The following is a 21,938-nucleotide window of genomic DNA, read 5'->3' on the forward strand; positions in this document are numbered from 1 at the left end:
AAATAGTCGGAAAACTAACCATTCAAAAAGCACCCTCAGCGCTTCGCACTTGAGGTGTGCAATGAAAGGGTTTCGAAAATAAATTTTTATCAATAGTTTAGAATAAATAAGACAATAATTAAATTGTATATCAAGTGTTGTATTCAAAAATAATATACAATATTTTATTGTTGTTGTTATTGTATATATATAGGCTATATATATTAATAAAAATCAAATAAATTAAGAAAAAGAAAAGAAATGCATTGAAAAAAAAATCATTCACTCAAAAGCTTCATTAAATAAAATCATATATAGAAGTAATAATAATAATAATATTATTAATTATAGTTATAATATATAAAATTAAAAAAAAAGGTTTCATAATTTATTAATATAATATTCAAATTTTTTCCACGCGCCATATTTTAGTATTGCAGTCTTGGCCAACGGAAATTAAATTTTCTTCGTCAAGCCACACGAGCCGTGTAATTTGACTTTGAGGATGAGCATCTGTGAACAATAACAATAAAATAAGTAAATGATTAATTGAATACATGTGATTAAGAAAAGTTATATAAAATAAATATACTTTTAATAATTGTATGTTTAGCAGGATTTGTAACGCTCCAGATAATAATTGTAGTGTCCAAACTACCACTTGCGACCATTGTTGAGTCTGTATTCCATGCAACGGTGTTAACACGTGCATTATGGAAACCCCATTCTCGGTTATGAGCAAGCTGAAAAAATGTGAGATAAGATACGGTATTTAGTATATTAATTTTTGCAACACCTGCTTTGAAAGTTCAATTTCCAAGCGCTGAGTCGTGTCGGAAGCGCCAAGTGTATTCATCCTTGCCTATACATTTTACTTAAACGCACTTGTGCGCTAAATAGCCTATAACTTTACAGTTTTAACTTTACTGTACTAACGTAGTAATAAAATGTCATGACTAGTGACTTTATTTAATTTTACTCTCTATAACTAACAACGTGATTGTACTTGAAGCGAGTGAAACGCCACCACACGTTGCGACAACGCATTACTTTTTGTCGCTCATGTGATATGTATCGTATACGATAGACAACTTAATATTCTTGAAAAATTTGATTTAAAATAAAATTTTAATTTTTTACTTCTCGAAAATTGAACTTTTATAGCAGGGCTTGCAAAAAATAATATATCCTACAGGTGGACTAAGAAGCGAACACGACAATTCTGATCACGCTATTCGCTTTAAGGTTATGATGCATTGACATGAAGATACGTCCTCATATCAATGCATCTTAAGCCTTACGCTCATGTCGCGACAACATCGTCAAATTACTCACTCCTTATAAAAAAGTTTTTTTTTATAGTATATTGTTAAAAAAATTGTTTTTATACTTACACCCTAATTGTCCGTTAGCAATTAATGTAAGAATAAAAAAAAATTATAATAAAATATATTCAGTATGTACAGAAAATAATAAAATATACTGACGCATTGCTTCTGATTTTCATGTTTAGAAATAATGAACATAATAAAAATGAAATAAAATTTACCTTATACTCAGGAAGAACATAGAGAATAACTTTTCTATTGGCATCACAAGCAACGAGATATTTATTATCAGGACTGTAAGCAACATCAGTAACAGGCCCAAGATGTTCTAATTCAGTCTTAAATGTCAATGAGGTACCCGATTGATTATAAATATAAACTTTATTGTCCGATGATGAACCAACAGCTACATCACCAGTGCTCGGATTAACACCAACACATGATGCCTCATAGTCAATTGGTAGTTTTGAAATTTTTCTTCCGTCTTGTGTTAAATTTATCTTTTGTAAACAGAATATAACAAATAAACAAATAAATATCAAATAATTTGAGTAATTAATAATAATTACTTATTTGTTTATGTAGATACCTGTCTAAGTGATGCGGTTATGACAATATCATTATAAATATCAAGTCCACGTGGTTGCGAATCAAGTTTAATTGTCAACGACTCACAGTAAGTATTAGTCGCAATATCAACAGCACGTATTGTGTCATCAATACCAGCAGTATAAAGTAAATTACCAGCAGCTTTCATTCCATTTATTTGATTACCATGACCTTGACCTAATACACGATTATTTTCACCGGTTTTAGCATTCCAATTAGTAATGTAGCCATCATGAGAACCAGTGTAAATTGTTTCACGGTCTGGACTCAGTGTTAAGACGGTAATTGGCTTATTGTGACCCTGTAAATTATTATTAGGAATCATTTAAGTATCACAAGTTACTATTAGTTAATTAATGTATCGAGATCGAAGTCCACCTCCGTTTTACGGGAGAGGGTTTCTGGGCTCTTTTGGGCATACACGGGTTGCGGGGGTTACAGTCCTAAATACCCTGTTTTTAATAACCATCTCAATAAAAACTAGTCGAAAATAACCTAATACTAAAATAACTTCATACAAAAATAACCAGACACAATAATATCCTTGTAATTAATATCTAAGTACGAAAATAACCAGATACAATAACAACCTGTTAATAAAAACTTATTGCCACCATTTCATATCAATTTTTTTCATTCATTTATTCATCCTGATTAAAAATATTAATTGAAAAGAATTGAAAATTATTTGAATTCTTTTCAATCCCACGGAGGTTTTGGAAAGTATTGAATGGAATTGAAATTTCGATCATTTGAATACTTTCTAATTCTTAAAATGGAATTCAAAAGTATTGAAAAAAATTCAATCTTTTATCATTTCAATACCTTCCAATATGGAACTATTTTGGTATTGAGAAGGATTCCAAAATATTAAAAAATTTCAATTCATTTGAATTCTTTTCAATCCTACACTCGATCCGAAATATCGGACTATGTTGGTATTGAGAAGGATTCAAAAAGATTCAAAAATGTCAATTCATTTAAATTCTTTTCAATCCCATACGTGACTCTAAAATTCGAAACTTTTTTGATATTGAAAAGTATTCAGAAAGTTTAAAAATATCAATTCATTTGAATCCTTTCCAATTCCTCGGAAGATTAGAAATTCTAAAATTATTTTGGGATTGAAAAGTATCTGTTTTATGTCCAAATGAAAACCTTGGGGTATAGAAAGTATTCAAAAGGATTCAATTCTCATCTTTTTCAATACTTTTCAATGAATATTTTTAATCAGGGCATATCAGATTTATATCATATCGATTGGATATTAATATATGCAGATATTGTTAACTAGATATTTTAGTATATAGTTTTTATTTTTATTTTTATGTATTAGGTTATTTTCGTCATTGGATATTTTAGTTTTATGGTATTTTTGTATGGGAAATTTTTTTTGTGATATTTTGAGCGGACACCGTTGCGGGAAATCTCTACCCCCACCCCAGACGACACTCTTGGCCGAAAAATATAATCGAGTGACGACTAAGCTGGACATTAACCGGAAGTATAATCGAAAATCCTCATTGCGCGTAGTATCTAACCACAGCTACCAGGAGTCCATACCTCTCTTAGACGAAACACTACTACCATCTCAGGAAATAAAGAGACTCTGGTCGAAGTGGGCTTGGAAAAGTCCCACGTGGTACCAATTCCCTGTACTGGTCATCAGGTTGCATTGAGATAAATGGTGAGACGCAACTTCTCCTCAATACCCTAAAAAGGGTTTCTACCATTTGTAATCATCCAAGTTGCGAATAAGCTATTATCCACTTGTTCAGTCCCTGATGAATTTTCTACTTTCCGAGCCTTTAGGCGCTCTGATTATTCAAGCCAAATTAAAGTTTAGAGCAACTCGGGACAAAAGTTAATATCATGTTAAATCACGAGTTCAATAAATAAGCGAGATAAAAATATTAATAATTTATATATCAGTCATTTTTATCAAAATTGTTCGAGCTTTCAGGTTACGTTTATTGTTAAATTAATTGTCCAATAAAATGAAAGTACAGTAATCTTTACCGCACTGGTACAGACATATTTTCGTTACGACCGAAGCGACGTTAGACGAAATCTTCATTAATATGCCGCGTAGGAATAATTACTGGTGAAGGTAAAGCGCCTGTACTATTCATCATAATAGGAATATTCACGGAAAATTTATGTCCATATACTAATAATTGGGATTTTTGAAACTAATTAACGCTTACCTTAATTATCCTCAGTGGTTTTGATGGATCATTGACATCTAAATAATTTATAAAACCACTCAGCGATACCGATAATAAATGGTCACCCTGCCATAGACAGCTGACTTGTTGATCATCAACTGTTGACCCCATGTTGAATTCCGTTATCAATCCACGGGTTTCAACGTCCCATAATTTACATGTTTTATCACCTGATGCTGTTAATAATTGGGTACCATCTGGTTTCCATGCAAGCTTTCGTTATAAGAAACAAGAAAAAAAAATTCATATAAAAAATAATGATTTTATATCTTAAGAAAAATTGTAAAATTCTGGTTTTAAATTTAAAAATTTTTCTTTTTTTTATGCGTAATAAAGTAATAATAATTACTCCGTAAACGCCGCCTTGATGTGCTGGTGAACCGACTTCACCAACAAGATCTGATGTATTGCCATCATAAATATAAACTTTGCCATCAAAACCAGCAGACGCAAATAAATTACCAGATGGTGAATAACGCACAGCTTGAACGAATCTCGAATGATCTTGTTTTGTCATTCTTATGAAAAATTAAATTAAATTATTTGTTATTTTTCATCATCATTATAATTAGCGAAGAGAAAAGTAAATTTTAGATTTGATATTTACTTAAATTTAAACGGAGGCCCTTCAAATATTGCGATTGTATTGTCTTCACTGCCAGTTATTAATCTGAATGGTCTACTGGGTTTAAAGTCGCATGAGTTTATTGGTTTACTTTGGCCAGATATTTCTCCAACTGAAGTTCCAGTATCAGCCATAAATACATGACCGAATCTATTTTTACACAAACAAAAAAAGGAGTAAAATAACACATTACGTTAGCTTACTACAAATGTATTCAACAAATATTTATAGTGTTCTTATGTAAGAACGCATAATATTTATATGATTTGTTTGAGAATAAATTCAGACATAAATAAGCAATAACGCGTTAACTCACAAATAATCAATTTTTGTAGGGGAGAGTGGGGTCAATTGAACCAAAAATACTTTAACATTTTTTTTTAGATGAATAAAAGCAAAATGATAACTTTTTTTTTTTATGAAATTATACTTTATTATATAGACTATCATTTCTCATAAGCACATAACTTAAAAAGTGATGAAAATTTTTAATAAATACGAAATTGTACAACTGCATCAAATAGTTCAATCGTCCCCTTTGTGGGGGCAATTGAACTACTAGTCGGGGACAATTGAACCAAGAGTATTAGAACAACAAACGAATGACTTTAATGAATAATTTACTATTCATTACAGCTTAAAACTGAAATTACAATACTTCTAATAATATTGATTATTTTATATAACATTATATGTTATAACAATCACTTTGACAACTTCTGTCAAGATAATAATTTTTTTTCTTGGTTAGTTTAACTTTTTTTCACATTCAGTCAAGATGCGCGTGCATGTCTGATGCTCACAGTGTGATTTGTGTGGTTCAACCGTCCCCGAGAGTACTGGTTCAATTGACCCCATATGATTTTATTGAAATAATTAGTTTAAAAAAAAATATTCAAAAACTATTTTACTAGATGTAAAGTTAGAAATTTATGACTAATATATGAAAGAAGGTATTACAAAAGAATTTTAAGATTACATTTGAAAATTAAAAACTTATTAAACAATTTGTCAAGAGCTGAAAAAAAAGTTCAGATGCCTAAAAACACAAAAACTTAAATTTTTTTAAATTAAATTATCATATTGGTTCCAAATTTTGGTCAGACTAAGGTTTAGTATATTAAAATATAATTTCAAGAGGATGACTCATTTTTCGATTTTTTTCGATTTTTTAAGCTTACTGGTTCAATTGACCCCACTCTCTCCTACTAAATAATTCCTTAGTTACTAAAAAATATTTTTGAGTGGTTTATGGCCATAGTAAAATTTACAATAATTACAGTAATTCGTGATATTATTAAAAATTTTACTGTGGCCATAGTAATTTTTCTATGTATTAATTAATTTTTAAGTAATCAATTTGCGTGTTATTAACTTTTTACAAAACAATATTTATGTTGTAATTAATTTTAGCAATATAGGGTCGGGTTACTTCAGATTAATTAGATTTAATGGGCTTATGAAACGTTTTTGAGAATTAGATTGACTATTTTATAGCTCGTAATACAAAATTTTAGTTAATTGTTTATAGATTTGCTTATTTTAGATTCTCGATCTATTAAACTATTTTTTCTTTAACGTTTATTAATAAAAGCACATGAGGCAAAAGACCTAGTACCCGAACAGAGAACTAGTACCCGACCACTCCATGTGTATTTGTATATCTATATTTATTAAAATTTAGTAAATATAAATAAACAAATACATGAGTGATTGGTAACTGGGTCTCTTACTTTACTAGCCATTAATGCTCGATGAATTTTGTGATAAATTTTACCGAAAGTAGTCCGAAATCTTTAAACGAAATTTTCTAAAAATGGCGGCTATGTTGGTTGACACGTTATTGCTTATTTATGTTTATTTAGTAACGATAATCGATTACAATTGAATTCTCTATCTATTAATAATAAACAATAAAAATAGATTTTTTTGTTAACCTTTCACGACCCTCGCCAACAACTACCATTCTCTGGCTGTCGGGTGACCACGCAATATCTTTAATTGGCCCACCAATTGGATGAAATTCATTTTTTAAGATATGTTCTTTATTTACTGTATCCCAAATTCTTATTTTACCCGATTGATCTATATAATAACCATTAATAAATTAATAATGAATATTACTTTATTTATAGAATTCATTTTTAGATAAAATACCTCCAGATGCGATATAAAATCCACTAGGTGAATATTTAGCCACATTAACTGCACATGAATGTTCGGTATAAGTATCGGCTATTGCTGGATTCTAAAAATTAGATGATTATAAATAACACTAATTCATTGGCAAGAAATTTATTCTAATTAACATTCCATAATACATAATACAGTAGGACCTCGTTATAAGACGATTAGTGTCTCTCTCGAATTACTGCGATACCTGTTTTATAAAAAAAGACAGCAAATATTCTTACAACGAGGCCCTACTGTATTAATGATATCCCTGGGGTTAATAAGTTTATAAATGAATTATTCTTACATTGATGTTTCTTATAATAACACTGTTTCCATTAGTATATAAAAAATTGTTTCCTTTTGGATCACCACCAAGTACTAATGGTGCTCCTCGTTGAGTACGTGGTAATGCAGAAAATATATACCCTTATAAAAAAAAAAAAACATTATTTGATGAACATTATATGAATTCTATTTTTATTATTTTTATACAAAGCAATACAAAGTTTCAATGCAATCAAAAATAATGGGAAAATTACAATAATTATATATGTTGGTAATAAAATAAAGGATAGACAATTTTTGTTGAAATAAAAAACTACACAATTAACTTTTTTTTTTTTTTTTCAAATATCTAAAATATATTTACTTATTTTTATTACATAATTTTTTACTGTAAAAATATAAAATTTGAAGTATAAGTTTTATATTTTAATAAATATTAATGTAATGAATTATAAATTTATAATTAGACGAGTTTACTAGTGTAAAATGATTCATTTTTTTATTTTCAAGTTTAAAAAATGATAAAGAATATATTTTGGCACTGTAACCTGAATGGCAATATGTACACTGGTGTATATACGGTACTAGGGCAATATACCGTAGCCGACCGCAAACTACCGTAGCATGACTGTACGAATGCGGTAAATTTACGGTAGAACCTACCGTAGCATGACTACGAATACGATCAATTTAGGGTAGAACTACGATAAATATACGACACCTATTTGTGCGATCATCAATAGCCGTATGTTGCGGTAAAAATACCGTAATATTAGGCCCGACAGGAGAAATCGTACCGTAACTTTACGGTAAGTCTACTTTTAAATACGATACATGGAAAAAAATTAACCATATAAATTGAGAACGACAAGTAATATAATGATAAAGTGATCAGTAAATACTATCATTCTAAATAGTAATTTTTTTAGTTACAATTAAAACGTGAATAATTACAGTATAAATATGAAAATTTATTGTCTATGCAAGAAAAATTACTATTTGAACTTTAAAAATCGTAACTGGTACTTAGAAAATTGACGACACGTATTATAAAATTTATAACTTGGAATGTTAAAATTCCCCATATCGACATCTGGGTTCCGAGTTATTATCTCAAAGGCTAATTTTTAACTTCCCGCTAAGAAAATTGAAAATTTTCAAAAATTCGGGAAGTTATTGGTTTCGGTTATTGGTGATTTGCAAAAACCGAATTTCTATCAGATTTTGACGTTTTGAGGTTCTAGGAAGCTATCCTGACTAATTTCACGATGATGTTCGAGTGTATGTATGTGTGTACGTACGTACGTATGTATGTAAATATTCATAACTCTTGAACGGATGAACCGATTTTGATCGTTGAGGTGTCATTCGACGCGGATTGTTAATATCTTGAAGCCGTAAAAATTTGAACTTAATCGGTAGGGTGCGTTCAGGGATATTTCAAAAATAAAATTTTTTCAAAAATGTTTTATTTGGATAACTTTTAATTTGCTCGATGGATTGATTCCAAAATCTAATCAGCTCCAAAACTCTATAAGCCGCGTCTAATGCCACCTTAACCATCAAAATCGGTTCATTCGTTCAAGAGAAACCGTTGACGAAAGAATTCAAAAAAAATTTTTTTTTAACTTTTAGTTTTTTTAAAATTTCTCAAAAACGGCTGGATAAATCAATTTTAAAATTTAATCAGCTTTAGAACTTGATAACACACGTCGATTGCTGCCTCAATCGTCTTAATCGTCCCATTCATTTACGAGATATCGTTGATTAAAAAAATAGTGAAAAACGTTTTTTTTCGGATATCTACAAAAAAATTGAATCATTCGATTTCAAAATCTAATCAGCTCTAGAACTTAATAAAACGCATCGATTGCCGCCTCAACCATCAAAATCGGTTAATTCGTTCGCGAGATATAGTGGGAGAAAGAAATGGTAAAAAATGTTTTTTTAGAAAACAATGGCATACAAAAGTATTTTCGAGCTCAACGAGCTCGAAAACAGCGGGAAGTTTTGGGGCTGGCCCGCAGGGTTAACCGATAGACCGATTTTTAAAGTTGATTTTTTTTCGGTGTACAACTATTAATTACCCTTAAATTAAAATTTTTGAATTTACGGCCCAACAAAATGTCTACGGTATAGCTATATCGTAAACGCTTTTTATACTGAGAAAAATGAATATTTGTCTCTAATAGTAGAGTAAGTTGACAACTGAATATTTAAAATAAAATATTCAATCATTAGATGATAGAAATATTTAATGATTTTTTTTATTTTACTTATGGTTATTTCAAATCATTATTACTTTTAGTTTAAAAAATTTATCTTTGCGTCTATTGTTTTAAATTTAATTGTGATATCTTTTACAGTAAAAAATGATAAGTTATAATCAAACATCACTTTCAAAGATAATAATAATCTTTATATATTTATACAAAAAAGAAAAATTTTATAACTTATAAATAATGATTATAAATAACAATAATTCTGGTCAGCCGACTTCTAATAATTTTTAAATTTTTTTAAAAAACGATAAATTATAAAAAAAAAATATTCAAAAAATTGCATCTATAGTTTTTTTAATTTCCTACATGCATATTTTTAGTTTCACTCTTTTTTTTAAATTGTTTCGTTTAAAAAAAATCGAAAGTTGTTAATTGTCTGCTAACTGCAGGATCATTTTTTAAAAACTCATTTCAAATAGTGCATAATTTAATTATAAACAAAAAAATTGAATCTCTGCTATTTTCCGTAACTTAAAATATCCCGAGTCAAAATTAAAAAACTAGATTCAGCCTCCAAATTCTACTCGAGGGTAAGGAGGCTGAAATTAGTTTTTTAGATAAGCCCAAGCTGTACAACGAAACCTTAATTTCAGCCTAAACTTGGTATTTTTGTCCGCTTTTACCAAGTTTAGGCTGAAATTAGTATTACAGAACCCTAAAATGACCCTCCAAAGCCTACAATTTGAATCAGGTGCGGGGAAAGAAGGGAAAGGAGTAGGAATGGAAATCAAAATGGCTGCCGGGAGCGGGAAAAATTAAAAATTTAAAAATTCTTTTTTTATATATTAATTATAATTTTCAGAAATTTGAACAAAATATAACTAAAATTATCAAATTACTTTAGAAAGAGAAGACGCAGAAATTGAGCCATTTCTGTATTTTTTTTTTTTTTTTTTTTTTTTTGATGATGCATCAGATTTTCGATCATATTAATTTCTAACCGAGTAGAAATTTTTAATTTAGGGAAAAAACGCTGTAAATATCAAACGAACGCACACGATTCAGTGGGATTCGAACCCGGGACCTAACGAACGAAAGACCGACGCTTTGACGACTAGGCTACGCTACCGACAGTGACTGCTAAGTTTACTTGTGCTATATGAGATTGCAAGAATAACTCACTTTTGAAACAGCAAAATATAATTGAAAATCTATTATTAGTAATAACAAAAAAATTTCTTATTTTTTTTTCGTGTGCTATATAATCCTGCGTGTAAGTAATTGTGACATGTGTAATTTTGGTTATATAGTTATGTATAAAATTATTTAAAAAATATATAGGCTCTATATATGGCCATGTACCCCCATGAAAAAAATTTATAGAAAAAATATATTTTTCATATTCAAAAATGTATTAAAAATATATCTTAGAATATATAAAAAATACATGTATAAAAATATATTTGTAAATATAACAAAAATATAGGTATGGTGAGATAAAAAAATATATTCGTAATATATTTTAAATTTATAAAAAATATAATTATCAAAATATCAAAAAATTATATAAAAATATGTTTTTCTGTTAATCAACAACATAGAAAAAGAAATAAAAAAAGTTTATGTAAAAAACATATTTTTTTATATGTTTTTCCTTACATTGTTGATCAACAATTGTAGATTGACGAAATTCTATGTTCCATGAAATCGTAAAATTAACCTACTTATACTCTTAGTAGGCTGAAGTACCGAAAAATAGGGTTTTAAAGCGATCTTAGGTTTTGGAGGTTGAAAATATTATTCTAAAACACGAATTTCGGCCTCCATACCCTATTTTGAGTATAGTGAGGGTTAAAATAGTATTTCACATTCAGCGGTAGGTACAACATCAAAAGAAATGAGGTTTTTGAGGCTCGAATTAGTGTTTTAATTTTGACTCGGGATATTCAAGTTATAAATTCTAATTCTAATTATCAAGACTCACATCTAATCTAGTGTAAATAATTATTTTTTTTAATTACACAGTAGTTATTACTGTTCTTATAACCGTAATAATAATTGTTTACCAAAACTTTATAAATTGTTATTTTAAATTGGCAAAAATCCAAAAGTACCAAATACTTAAAAATTATTTTAAGATTTTACGCGTTTATTTAAAAATAAATTTTGTAAAATATTATCTCATATATTGTCTTTGCTAAATTAAATAAACTAACATTTGTAATAATGAAAATATTACTCAAGATAAATTAAAAATAAGTCATTTTTTTAAATCAACAAAAATTACCACATAAATAAACAAAATTATTCTTATGTTTTTCCAATAAAAATAAAAAAAATGTTTAATAATAAATTTAAATTCCGTTAATTATTATCATTTATTAACAAAACAATTAACATGACTAATAATAGAATGATAATAATAGTAATTAAAAAAAAAAGTCAAATTTTGTTGGTATATTTAAGCGTCGAGGGCAATGACACAAGAATGCAGAGTAAAAAAAAAGTTTTTAAATAAAAATATATAAGAATTTGAATAAAAAAATTCAAATTTTCCTATCAACCGGATATAAGTATATATATGATTAGAAGTTGATAATTTATCGAAAAGTATATATATTGTTAAATAAATAAATAAAAATGTATTCAAAAACTTACGCGTTTCATATGACATTTTTTCCGGCTTTGTTTTTTTTATGAGTAAAAAAAGAAGTTGATATTAATTTATATGTAAAGTTGATATAAAAAAGTTATAAATATAAACAATTATAAACTTATATTTATTGTTTAATTTAAATTATTTTTCTCACAAGATTTATAATGAGACACAACACGTTATTACATACGATCTGATTGCTCACGATTTACTACTCAACACTCACTACACTTTTTAATGGACTATAGAGACTATGTATATATGTGTATATAGGTAACTGTAGAGAGATAAATATAGATATAAAATATATATAATACAATGAGATGGTTTACTTTGAAAACTAGAGAAATATAATCCGCCCTTTCATGCTTAATCACAAGTTTATATCATAGGTTATTTATATACGAGATGTAATTCCTATTTTTTATATAAATATCTAGAATTTAGTGTTGACATGAACAAAAAAATATACTATTTATGTGCAGTTGATAATTTTGATGTTTTTGTGCGTTTCCTACAAGATGGCGGTAAAAGTATTTAATTGGCGCGAAAAAATATTTGAAATTTAAAAATTTTGAATTTCTAGTCAAACTCTTGGTATTTTTAACATAAAATAAAGTATTTTCGAGTAGTTCAACGTTGAAAAAAAGTTTTTAAATTATGAAACCGGAAGAATTGTTGACACAAAGTTTTTATCTGGAATAAAACTTTTTGAGAAATCGAGTTACGTAATTCGAGATGAGATACTAACTTGCAAAGGACTATATTCAATATTTAGAATAAAAATTTAAGTTACTTATATATTTGGATTTGCACCTGAGTATAAATTTTTGTCCTGCTCTAATAGAAAGATTTCCTGGTCAGAAATTTGGTGTCAATTAGTTGCGATGACAAAAAACTATATATGACTCAAAAATTACATCGGTATTGCGTAAAATATTGACTTGCCACTGATGTAAAGAAATATGATTTCATTCATATATATAAGTCATTACTGTGACGTTATACAATAGCCATGCTTACATCAATATGATGCCACAAGTTTTTACATCATACTAAAGTCATATAAAATGTCAGATTAACGTCAAATTTATATAAAATGCCGTGACATTTCTATGACTTACGTATGACGTCAAATTAAGGTCATGTGTTCAATGGGATACTTATTTTATAAGAAATTTTATGCTTAATACCGAAGAAATATTTATTTTACTATACTCACTAATCGACTCATAGTATATTACTTATTATATCGAAATTTTACTTTCAGTCACTGGGGTAAAATGGATAGCCCTGATTAAGAAAAATGATTTGCTTGATTTTAAGTGTATATCTATATATTAGTCGATTCAAATTGTTTCAAATCATTTCAAATTATTTTGAATCATACCAAATCATTTTTCTTAATCAGGGAGGTATAAAAATTTGAATACTTTGGGCTCATAGATTTGGAAATTTCCTTTCAAATGAGTACTCACAAGCTCATAATAAAACAATAAAAATTTCAGGTGAATAATGATTCCAAAAAAAAATCTTAATATATATTTTGGAAATAAAAATCTTTATTCTTCGTTCTTTAAAGTTATTTCAAAACCATTTGTGTACACTTGAATAATTTATTTATAAGTATTAATATTCATTGTATGGAGGATATGTAATTTTTTTCCGAAGAATCGATCTCGCGATCACGGGCTGAATTAATTTGGATAACCCTCAAACATGTAACACAATATTATGTCATATACTTTATTCCAGGATTGATAATCTGCTGTACTAAAGTTGTTGCCTAGAAGAGCTTGCATAGTCTTGAAGAAGGATTGTCTCAAGTCCTGAAATATTATTTTGAATATTGTTTTAAAACAGTGAAAATACATTTTATAAGTAAATAAGATAATGACTAATGACACTTACGACAATAGAGTCTTTAGATGCTCCCTGTTGTGCATAGTAACGTCCGAGATCAACAAAGTAATTTTCAACTGACGATGTGTCTTCCAATGCACGGACCATGTTATCGTATCCGTTGTAGTACCTAAGCGCTAAATCTCTAAAATTCTTGTTATATTTCAAGCGATCGTTTGGTATATCTCTAAATCTATCGAAGCACTGCTTGAGCTGTGGATAATCTTCGTAAAATCTAAGTTTAAAATACACAAATATGGTTTTTCATTCGGTTATATTATAACTTTATTAAAAAAATCCACCTGGTATTGCATGGGAACCCATAGGAATCCATATCGAAAAGTATGGATTTATGTAAGAATCCATGTAGAAAACCAAGGGTATCTGGATTCCCATACCGGAAATTTATGGATTTTGACATGGTACAGATTTCTATGGGAAATCAAGATAAACATCTAGATCAAAATCTCTACTAGATTTCTATATAAATTTGGCATGGTGTGAATTCCCATAGAAACCCATGTGAGAATCCATACGGGATTTATGCTGGATTCCTATAGGAAACCATATGGGAATCCATCCGGAAACGCCATGTGTCAACCCACCTAGAAATCTACGCTGGATTCCCATAACGATTTTTTCATAGGGTTTTATATAAATTTAGAATTTTGAATGTATTTTAATTTTTTTGAATTGTTTACTAGACCAGAAATTTAAGAATTATTTAGTCATTGAAAAGATTAGAGGTAAATTGGTTTCATCAACGCGGAGAAAAAGTCGAGGACAAAAATATTTAAATGAATTCATATTTCCGCTTTTTCAATTCTGTTCAATGAATTTTTTTATGCAGGAATCATTTATCAACTAAAAAGTATGAGAATTGAGTAAAGAAGTGGATTTCCGTTAGTTTAAGTACCCACTTCACCAGGTTTTGATAAAAAAAAAGTCTCTTTATATATTTGATATATTTAAATATAATAATTATCATCTCTTGCAAATATAAGCTTGTGGGTACTTAAACTAACGGAAATTTACCGCTTGTAACGACAGCAGTATTTATTTTTTTGCCAAACTTAATTTTTAGTAACAACATCCTCATATAAGGATACACATTTTCCAATCAAAGCTATTTTTAAATAATTACCGTATGATTATGTTCAAGCCAAGATCGACTGGTTTCAGATTGATCCTTCCCCAGGTATCTCGGACTCTAGTTATATCGTCAGAAGTTAATGACCGTACAGCATAACAAGGGTTTCTTCTGTATTGAACAGCATCAGTATACAGAATAACTCCAATGGAGAAGATCAATAAAAATGAGACTTTCATTTTTATTTAGTCCTTAAAAACCAGAAACCCTATCCGTGAATATATATAAATAATTTTTAGTTCGATAATAGTCACATAAGATTTTAAATTAAGGATCAATTAATGTAACGATACTTACGAGTATAATGAAAAGCAGTACTTCAACTGAGAGGAGTAATTGAAATCACGATATGAAAATTTATTAGTTTTATACGTTCCGTTATCTCTTGTTATGCTGCCACGCTCGACAGACAATACCATAGTAAAATTAATTATCATTATTAATTAATTTGTTTAAAAAATTGGTGAAGCATATGGCAACTATTAAAAGCAAATGTTATTATCGCAAACAATCTGGTCCGAGGTTATTTTAAAATTCATAAATAAACCATAATAAGACATCTGTTTGATCAACTAATAAAGAGTTGTTTTAAGACTTTGTTTTTATGAATATTCCATCTTATATTTGTTTGGATACCCGGTTTTAATTTACCCCACGAAAACCAGATTCTCTGCAAAACAATTACGCTAATTCAACACTTAACTAAAATTTATCTTGATTCAAAAATAATTTTTAGAAAAATGGAATATATCTTGATTGAAAAATTTCTCTCAATATTCAATATTTTTATTTAAAATATTTTTTTCAACTCCAAATGTATTAAAGTTTTAATTTAATAATATGTAGTCTTATAAAAATATATTTAATCGAAAAAAAAAACAATAAGTAAAGAAAGTAAATTGATTTTGTATTAATATTTTGCTTATCTTTGTTCAAATATAAAATATTTCGTCATGCGGAACTCATACGAAAAAAAATATATATCCAGATATATCCGGGAAAATCTGGAATATGTCGCATATATGCAGATTTGCCCAGATACATCCGGATATATATTTTTTTCGTATAGAAATGACCTTCAATTTGAGTTTCGGTCACAAGACGCGTCCACGGTCCGCCTACGATCTTGTGACTGACGTCCTAAAAGACTACCCTGTATAAATGCGAAATAACCGTCATAAAATGATCATAAAAGTCCGTTATTTCGGAGCATAAAAACTTTTTCGTTACAAATTTGATCAGAGGAAATCTCGCGGTACAGCTCAAAATATCAAGCCAGACTCCACAAACATCCGAATCCATTAGTGAAAGACATCATAGAGCACAGAAGTCAACCCACACGCCTTAAGCGTATCAAGACCCTGGACCTTCCAGAGCTTCTAATATTCCTCCCGCACTAGAGTATCTTGCCATTGGGTAAAGCTCTAATCACCACGTTTTACTCTTTCATCCCAATTATTTATTGTCAGTAGACAGATTGTAGTTACGCATTTATTAAATAAAAAAAAAAAAAAACGAAATTTGGTCGGTCTCATCTAGTAAGATGATTTGTGACCGTCACTAAGTTTTCGGTCACGAATTAACGCTTGGTCAGGAGTAAACCCGTCAGAAACAGTTTATACATAAAAGAAAGACACGCCAGCAGTTCATACAATTTATAATCAATTCAATTAATAATTATAGACATAATTACACTTACAATTACATCCTGCTTGATAAATAGATAGGTTTTCATAGCTGTATGTATAAAGTCTACTTAACTATAGCACTTCTCATAGAATTCATTCATTCTTATAAAATTTCTATAAGAATTTATGAAAATCTAATGGATTCTAGGAGATTTTCTAAACAGGGTTAGTCGTGTCGTCTCTTCTAAATGTTTCATATTCAGATACTTTTAATTGACTTTAATAGCGCACCCCTGATTAAAAATACTCATTGAAAAGTATTGAAAAAGATGAGAATTAAATACTTTTGAATGAATCCTATTCCACAAGGTTTTCATCTGGACATAAAATTAATACTTTTCAATTATATTGAATCTAAAAATAATATAAGAATTTCTAAACTTCCAAAGAATTGAAAAAGATTCGAATAAATTGACATTTTTAATTTTTCTGAATCTTCGTCAATAACAAAATAGTTCCATATTTCGGGTTAAGAGTTGGATTGAAAAAAACTCAAAAGAATTAAAATTTTTAATTTTTCTAAATACTTCTCAATAACAAAATAATTTCACATTTCGGGTCACGTGTGGGATTGAAAAAAATTCAAATGAATTGACAGTTTTCAATCTTCCTGAATTTCCTTCAATACCAAAATAGTTCCATATTTTGGATCGAGTATAGGTTTGAAAAGAATTGAAAGAAATTGAGAATTTTCAATTTTTCTGAATCTTTCTCAATACTAAAATAGTTCCATACTTCGAGTTATGACTTGAATTGAAATAAATTAAAATGAATTTACATTTTCGAATCTTTCTGAATCTTTTTCTAAAATGATGAAAGATTGAATTCTTTTCAATATTTTTGAATTCCATTATAAGAATTAGAAAGTATTCAAATGGTCGAAATTTCAATTCCATTTAATATTTTTCAAAATTTTCGTATGGATTGAAAAGACTTGAAATAATTTTCAATACTTTTCAATGAGTATTTTTAATCAAGCACATCAAGTACGTTTATAAAAGTTTATATATTGAATGCAATTATGTATAAAAAGCAAGACCAATGTTATGCTGACGCTCGACGCTGGTTTTGAGCGTCGAAGTCAATCACATGGTATAGTTTCGACAATACTTCCATCTATAAAAATTCTAGTGTCAAAACTAAACATTGTTTCGCTCGAATTAACTCGATAACAATCGATATGAGGAGAAGTGATATCAAAACGCTTGAAGCCGTATTTATTTGTAATAATTGAAAGAGAAACTTGTTGAAAAAAAGGACGTATCATGGATTGGGAAGAGGTAAATTATAAAAATTTATTTCGATTCTGATTACTATATTTCGACACTTATTTAAACGGGCAGCATCGTTGATTCTAAAATTTGACGTTCGAACTTGACGCTAGAATTTTTCTAGATGGAAGTTTTGTCGAAACTATACCACGTGACCGACTTTAACGCTCAAAACCAGCGTCGAGTATCAGCATGAAATTGCACCTTTAACCAGATTTTTGTTTTCTATTCTTCATATTACTTTTTTTATATTTAAATTCTCTTTATAACAAATAAATCTTTTTATTACTAACATCATTTTATTAAGTATTAAATTTTTATTGATATAAAATACAAGTACATAATTTTAAAGGTTATAATTCACACATTTAAAGATATAGTTAATATAACTACTACATTTTTTAACTTAGTACACCACACAGTGGGGTAAAAAAGTTGGCTGTAGCGCTATTGTTTTTATTTGTCAGTTATTTTTCTACACATTGGAGTAAATCGTACAAATTATGTGATATCGCATACCCCAAAATTAGGAATGCCAACAAATTTCTACCCCAGTCAAATATAGCTCGGTCTGCAAAAGAATGAGCTGGGCCTTTCTCCCACCATTTTTCTTCAATTAAGTCATTACTACGCATGCGTGTTAGTGCAAAGTCATGGACTTCATCATAGCCAAGTAGTAGGAGAAGAAAGGCCATTCTTTTGCAGACAACTATAGTAAATAGAACTACACTACACATTTAACTATTATAGCCCAAAACTATATGTGTAAGCATAGTGTCTAAGACTTTATTCCATGTATTATTATCTTCTTCACTATATTGATAGCCTAGTTGACTCAGTTTTTTATCCAAAACATAAAGAAGGGATTTTCTGAAAGCCTGAAACAATATTTTTTATTAACAATAAATGGATCATTCAACTAGTGGTTTACAAGTTTACTTGTAAAAATATATTCGCATATAATACCAACCAAAAAATCATTTAGTTTTACTCCAAAGGTTTTATGACGCTTTCCAAGCTTGAAAAGGAAGTCTTTGGCTTTTACGATATCGTTTAATCCGCTAACGAAAGTATTAACTGTTTTAACAACTCTTAAAGCTTGCTTTTGACACCTGATATCTTCTGGTATATCTTCGAATGATATAGTGTAAAACTCTTGTATAAATTGCCGAAATTCTGGAAAAATTTCCATTGACCTAGAATAAAAACCGGCATAATAATCGCTTTTCCACCAATTTCTTCACCGGGACAAAGGAACTATATGTGACCGTACGTATATTTATAAATTTGGTCACTTTATTATATTTTTCTATTAAGGATGCCTTCTAGGGGTGGTAGGGGCTTTGCAGTTCGTGCATACCCTAATGAGTAAGGAAACGGCCTTCCGTAAAAAAAAGGTGGACTTCGAACCCGTTAAATTAATTAACTAATTATTAAGATATATCGATAGATTTTATTACCTTTCTAGTATTGCTAAAGCAGTCTCCAACGGAGTACTGTGCAATAAGTCCCATGTACTTTGAACTCTTTTTATTTCATCTTCTGTAAATTCTTCTTCAACAATATCGCACGTAGTATCGTCAAAATTAATCGGACGTTGTGTTGATGAATATGTTAATGTATCCTATAAGTAATAAGTATATTATTTATATTAATTTCATAAATCATCTGATTAATATAATTTATCACTATGATAAAATCATCTCAACAAGAGCTTATCTTTTCAAATTGATTTTTTTGGAACAAAAAATATCTAGACGAGAAAAAAATAGTCTACATTAAGTCAACAGAGCCTTTAAAGTTACCTTTTAGTCGCGCCTAAAGAAGCTTTACTTCAATTATTACTAAGTAAATCTTGATTAATTATTTTATTGTTTGTTAAATTTAGACGCATGACTTAGGGTAAATTCAAGTAAATATAATAAGAATAAGAATAATAATAATGTGTAACGCATAGAGAGGGTGAGCGACCAGAAAAAATGTTAATTTAACACGACACTTACTGTCGGTATTTCCTGTTGCATTGTTTATGTCCTTGACAAAAATCTTAAGGGCGCTGGATAGATGATGATAGTCAGTGGAGACCGAAACTTCAGACAACTCTTAATTATTTCAAACTTTACTAATTAGCAACCTAGAGAACTCTATTATAATAAAGAACAGCAGAGCTCTATTGAAAATATCAGCTGAAGAAAATTGCAACAACTTACGAATGCTTCTGGAACTCGAGTGTCTGCTCATCTAAAATAATAGGGCACCTTCTGCTTCCTGCAGTGGCCCCCACTAATCGATGCGCAAATGACAATTTTACGGTCATCAACGACACTAAATTACCCCCAACGACTAAATTTTAAATCCGGGGAACAGAAGGAGTAAGAAAGAGAAGCCACGAGCCGCAAGTCTCATGTAGAACCCATCTGCACAAGATAATAGTGATTACCAAATACAATATCATAATCAACAATGTTAACATAAGATTAATTTCAATGTTGATTTGAAGAGAAACAGATTTTTTTTCCCATCTTTCGACCAAGAGTATCTTTAAACAACTTAGTTATTTGTACAGCTATTCGTAACAGGTTCGTAAATATTGAATAACTGATTTCACAATAAAATATGGTATTTGGCTTAAAAGAACAAGTTTAAGGTCACGTATGCGAACAATTACCCTCGTCGAAGAATTGAATTGATCTTCTATTTGTTCCTTTATGCATTAATTCACAGATTATCCTACACGGAGAAAAATGTTGGCTCGAAACTTACTAATTTTTATTATGCTGTCGACCAAACTTGGAACAAGAAGGGAAGCATCCAAAAAATTATTATGCTGTATCACAACACTTACTTTGGCTCATTTTTCAAAAATCCCACACCATCGTTGATTACGAAAAGCGATTTAGAAAGAATAAAAAAATAGTATATTGCATGCCTAGGGAGGAAACGGATCACTAGCTCATGGACTGTGCTCATGCCCGATACACGGAGAAAAAAATATTGTTCTGAGAAGTATACTGTATAGTTACAGTAACAATACGCTATAGTTATCTACTAGATTGTTACTGCAACGATCTACTGTATCGTTCTGACAACAATACGGTAGATAGCTCTGAGACCTATACTGTATCGTTCTGAGCCCTATCTGACGTCACGCACATTGAAAATTATATGAGATATTTAAAAACCTTTATCATTCATAAATAAATGATAAGCAAATAACTTTAATTAAATAAAATAATTTATAAAACTGATTCATTAGTTAGTTATAGTCTAAATAAATTTTAAATATAAATATAAATATATCTTTTAATTTTCCCAATTTATTTATTAGTAATTTAATTTTAAATTAAATAATAATTCAGATCTCATTTGTTTATTAATTATTTTTCTTCTATTTACGTATCACATTTAAATTATAAAACATCGACTATATATAATATTTAGATTTTTGGTTATGAATGTATATTTGATTACAAAAAGCATAAAAAAACACTTATTAATAAATATATCAACATAGTTATGGAGATTCTACTCTGTTAATTTATTAATTACCCGTGGGTCCATATTTCAACATCACAATTATTTTTTACACTATTTTTTTTATTAAACGTCTGCTAGCAACAATTATACAATATTCAAAAGTTGGCGCGAAAATGGATGTTTAGTTAGGTTAGACGGGTTAGACGGTGCCGTGTGAGGTGACGACTACGGAAAGTCGTATAGGGCTCACAGCTATCTAATAGATAGTTACTCGAACGATACGGTATTGTTACCATAAGCATATGTATTGTTGTGGTAACGATCTACGAGTTACTATACTTTA

General features: G+C 29.0%; 3 protein-coding genes across 5 annotated transcripts; all 3 read right to left on the bottom strand.

Annotated features, from left to right (window-relative positions):
- Positions 1–260: 260 nt before the first annotated feature.
- LOC130678268 (actin-interacting protein 1) lies at positions 261–12,490 on the bottom strand. Its single transcript, XM_057485391.1, has 11 exons — positions 12,110–12,490; positions 7,249–7,370; positions 6,927–7,017; positions 6,707–6,854; positions 4,752–4,919; positions 4,494–4,662; positions 4,124–4,357; positions 1,897–2,217; positions 1,529–1,807; positions 572–722; positions 261–492 (listed from the first exon to the last, which is right to left on the bottom strand). Exons 1-11 carry the CDS (start codon positions 12,123–12,125, stop codon positions 383–385), a joined length of 1,809 nt encoding a protein of 602 aa, XP_057341374.1. The 5' UTR covers positions 12,126–12,490; the 3' UTR covers positions 261–382.
- Positions 12,491–13,647: 1,157 nt separating this feature from the next.
- Positions 13,648–15,607, bottom strand: LOC130678272 (globin-like). Of its 2 annotated transcripts, none has more exons than XM_057485394.1 (4): positions 15,457–15,607; positions 15,154–15,367; positions 14,019–14,244; positions 13,648–13,936 (listed from the first exon to the last, which is right to left on the bottom strand). In XM_057485394.1, the coding sequence occupies exons 2-4, from the start codon at positions 15,336–15,338 to the stop codon at positions 13,805–13,807; spliced, it is 543 nt and encodes a 180-aa protein (XP_057341377.1). In that variant the 5' UTR covers positions 15,339–15,367; positions 15,457–15,607; the 3' UTR covers positions 13,648–13,804. The 2 variants fall into 2 exon arrangements, with proteins under 2 accessions (XP_057341377.1, XP_057341378.1); XM_057485395.1 differs by having other exon boundaries at positions 15,154–15,350; positions 15,457–15,605.
- A 2,869-nt stretch (positions 15,608–18,476) lies between these two features.
- On the bottom strand, positions 18,477–20,551 carry LOC130678273 (neuroglobin-like). Of its 2 annotated transcripts, none has more exons than XM_057485398.1 (5): positions 20,329–20,551; positions 20,122–20,220; positions 19,579–19,742; positions 19,089–19,314; positions 18,477–18,996 (listed from the first exon to the last, which is right to left on the bottom strand). In XM_057485398.1, exons 2-5 carry the CDS (start codon positions 20,140–20,142, stop codon positions 18,856–18,858), a joined length of 552 nt encoding a protein of 183 aa, XP_057341381.1. In that variant the 5' UTR covers positions 20,143–20,220; positions 20,329–20,551; the 3' UTR covers positions 18,477–18,855. The 2 variants fall into 2 exon arrangements, with proteins under 2 accessions (XP_057341381.1, XP_057341379.1); XM_057485396.1 differs by having other exon boundaries at positions 20,122–20,252; positions 20,329–20,550.
- Between the last annotated feature and the right edge of the window lie 1,387 nt (positions 20,552–21,938).

Source organism: Microplitis mediator, chromosome 1 (assembly GCF_029852145.1).
Source record: "Microplitis mediator isolate UGA2020A chromosome 1, iyMicMedi2.1, whole genome shotgun sequence".
Taxonomy (NCBI): Eukaryota; Metazoa; Arthropoda; class Insecta; order Hymenoptera; family Braconidae; genus Microplitis; species Microplitis mediator.

Bases quoted from the DNA above. Each gene is read 5' to 3' on its own strand.
- LOC130678273 (XM_057485398.1), bottom strand. From the start codon at position 20,142: ATGCAACAGGAAATACCGACA. The intron at 19,743-20,121 runs GTAAGTGTCGTG...TATTACTTATAG, and splicing joins TGCAACAGGAAATACCGACA to GATACATTAACATATTCATC. The intron at 19,315-19,578 runs GTAATAAAATCT...TTTTTATTCTAG, and splicing joins GCTTTAGCAATACTAGAAAG to GTCAATGGAAATTTTTCCAG.
- LOC130678272 (XM_057485394.1), bottom strand. From the start codon at position 15,338: ATGAAAGTCTCATTTTTATTGATCTTCTCCATTGGAGTTATTCTGTAT. The intron at 14,245-15,153 runs GTAATTATTTAA...TTTTAAACTTAG, and splicing joins GGCTTGAACATAATCATACG to ATTTTACGAAGATTATCCAC. The intron at 13,937-14,018 runs GTAAGTGTCATT...ATAATATTTCAG, and splicing joins CATCTAAAGACTCTATTGTC to GACTTGAGACAATCCTTCTT.
- LOC130678268 (XM_057485391.1), bottom strand. The intron at 7,018-7,248 runs GTAAGAATAATT...TCTAATTTTTAG, and splicing joins TTATTATAAGAAACATCAAT to AATCCAGCAATAGCCGATAC. The intron at 723-1,528 runs GTAAATTTTATT...ACATTTTTTCAG, and splicing joins ATGTTCTTCCTGAGTATAAG to CTTGCTCATAACCGAGAATG.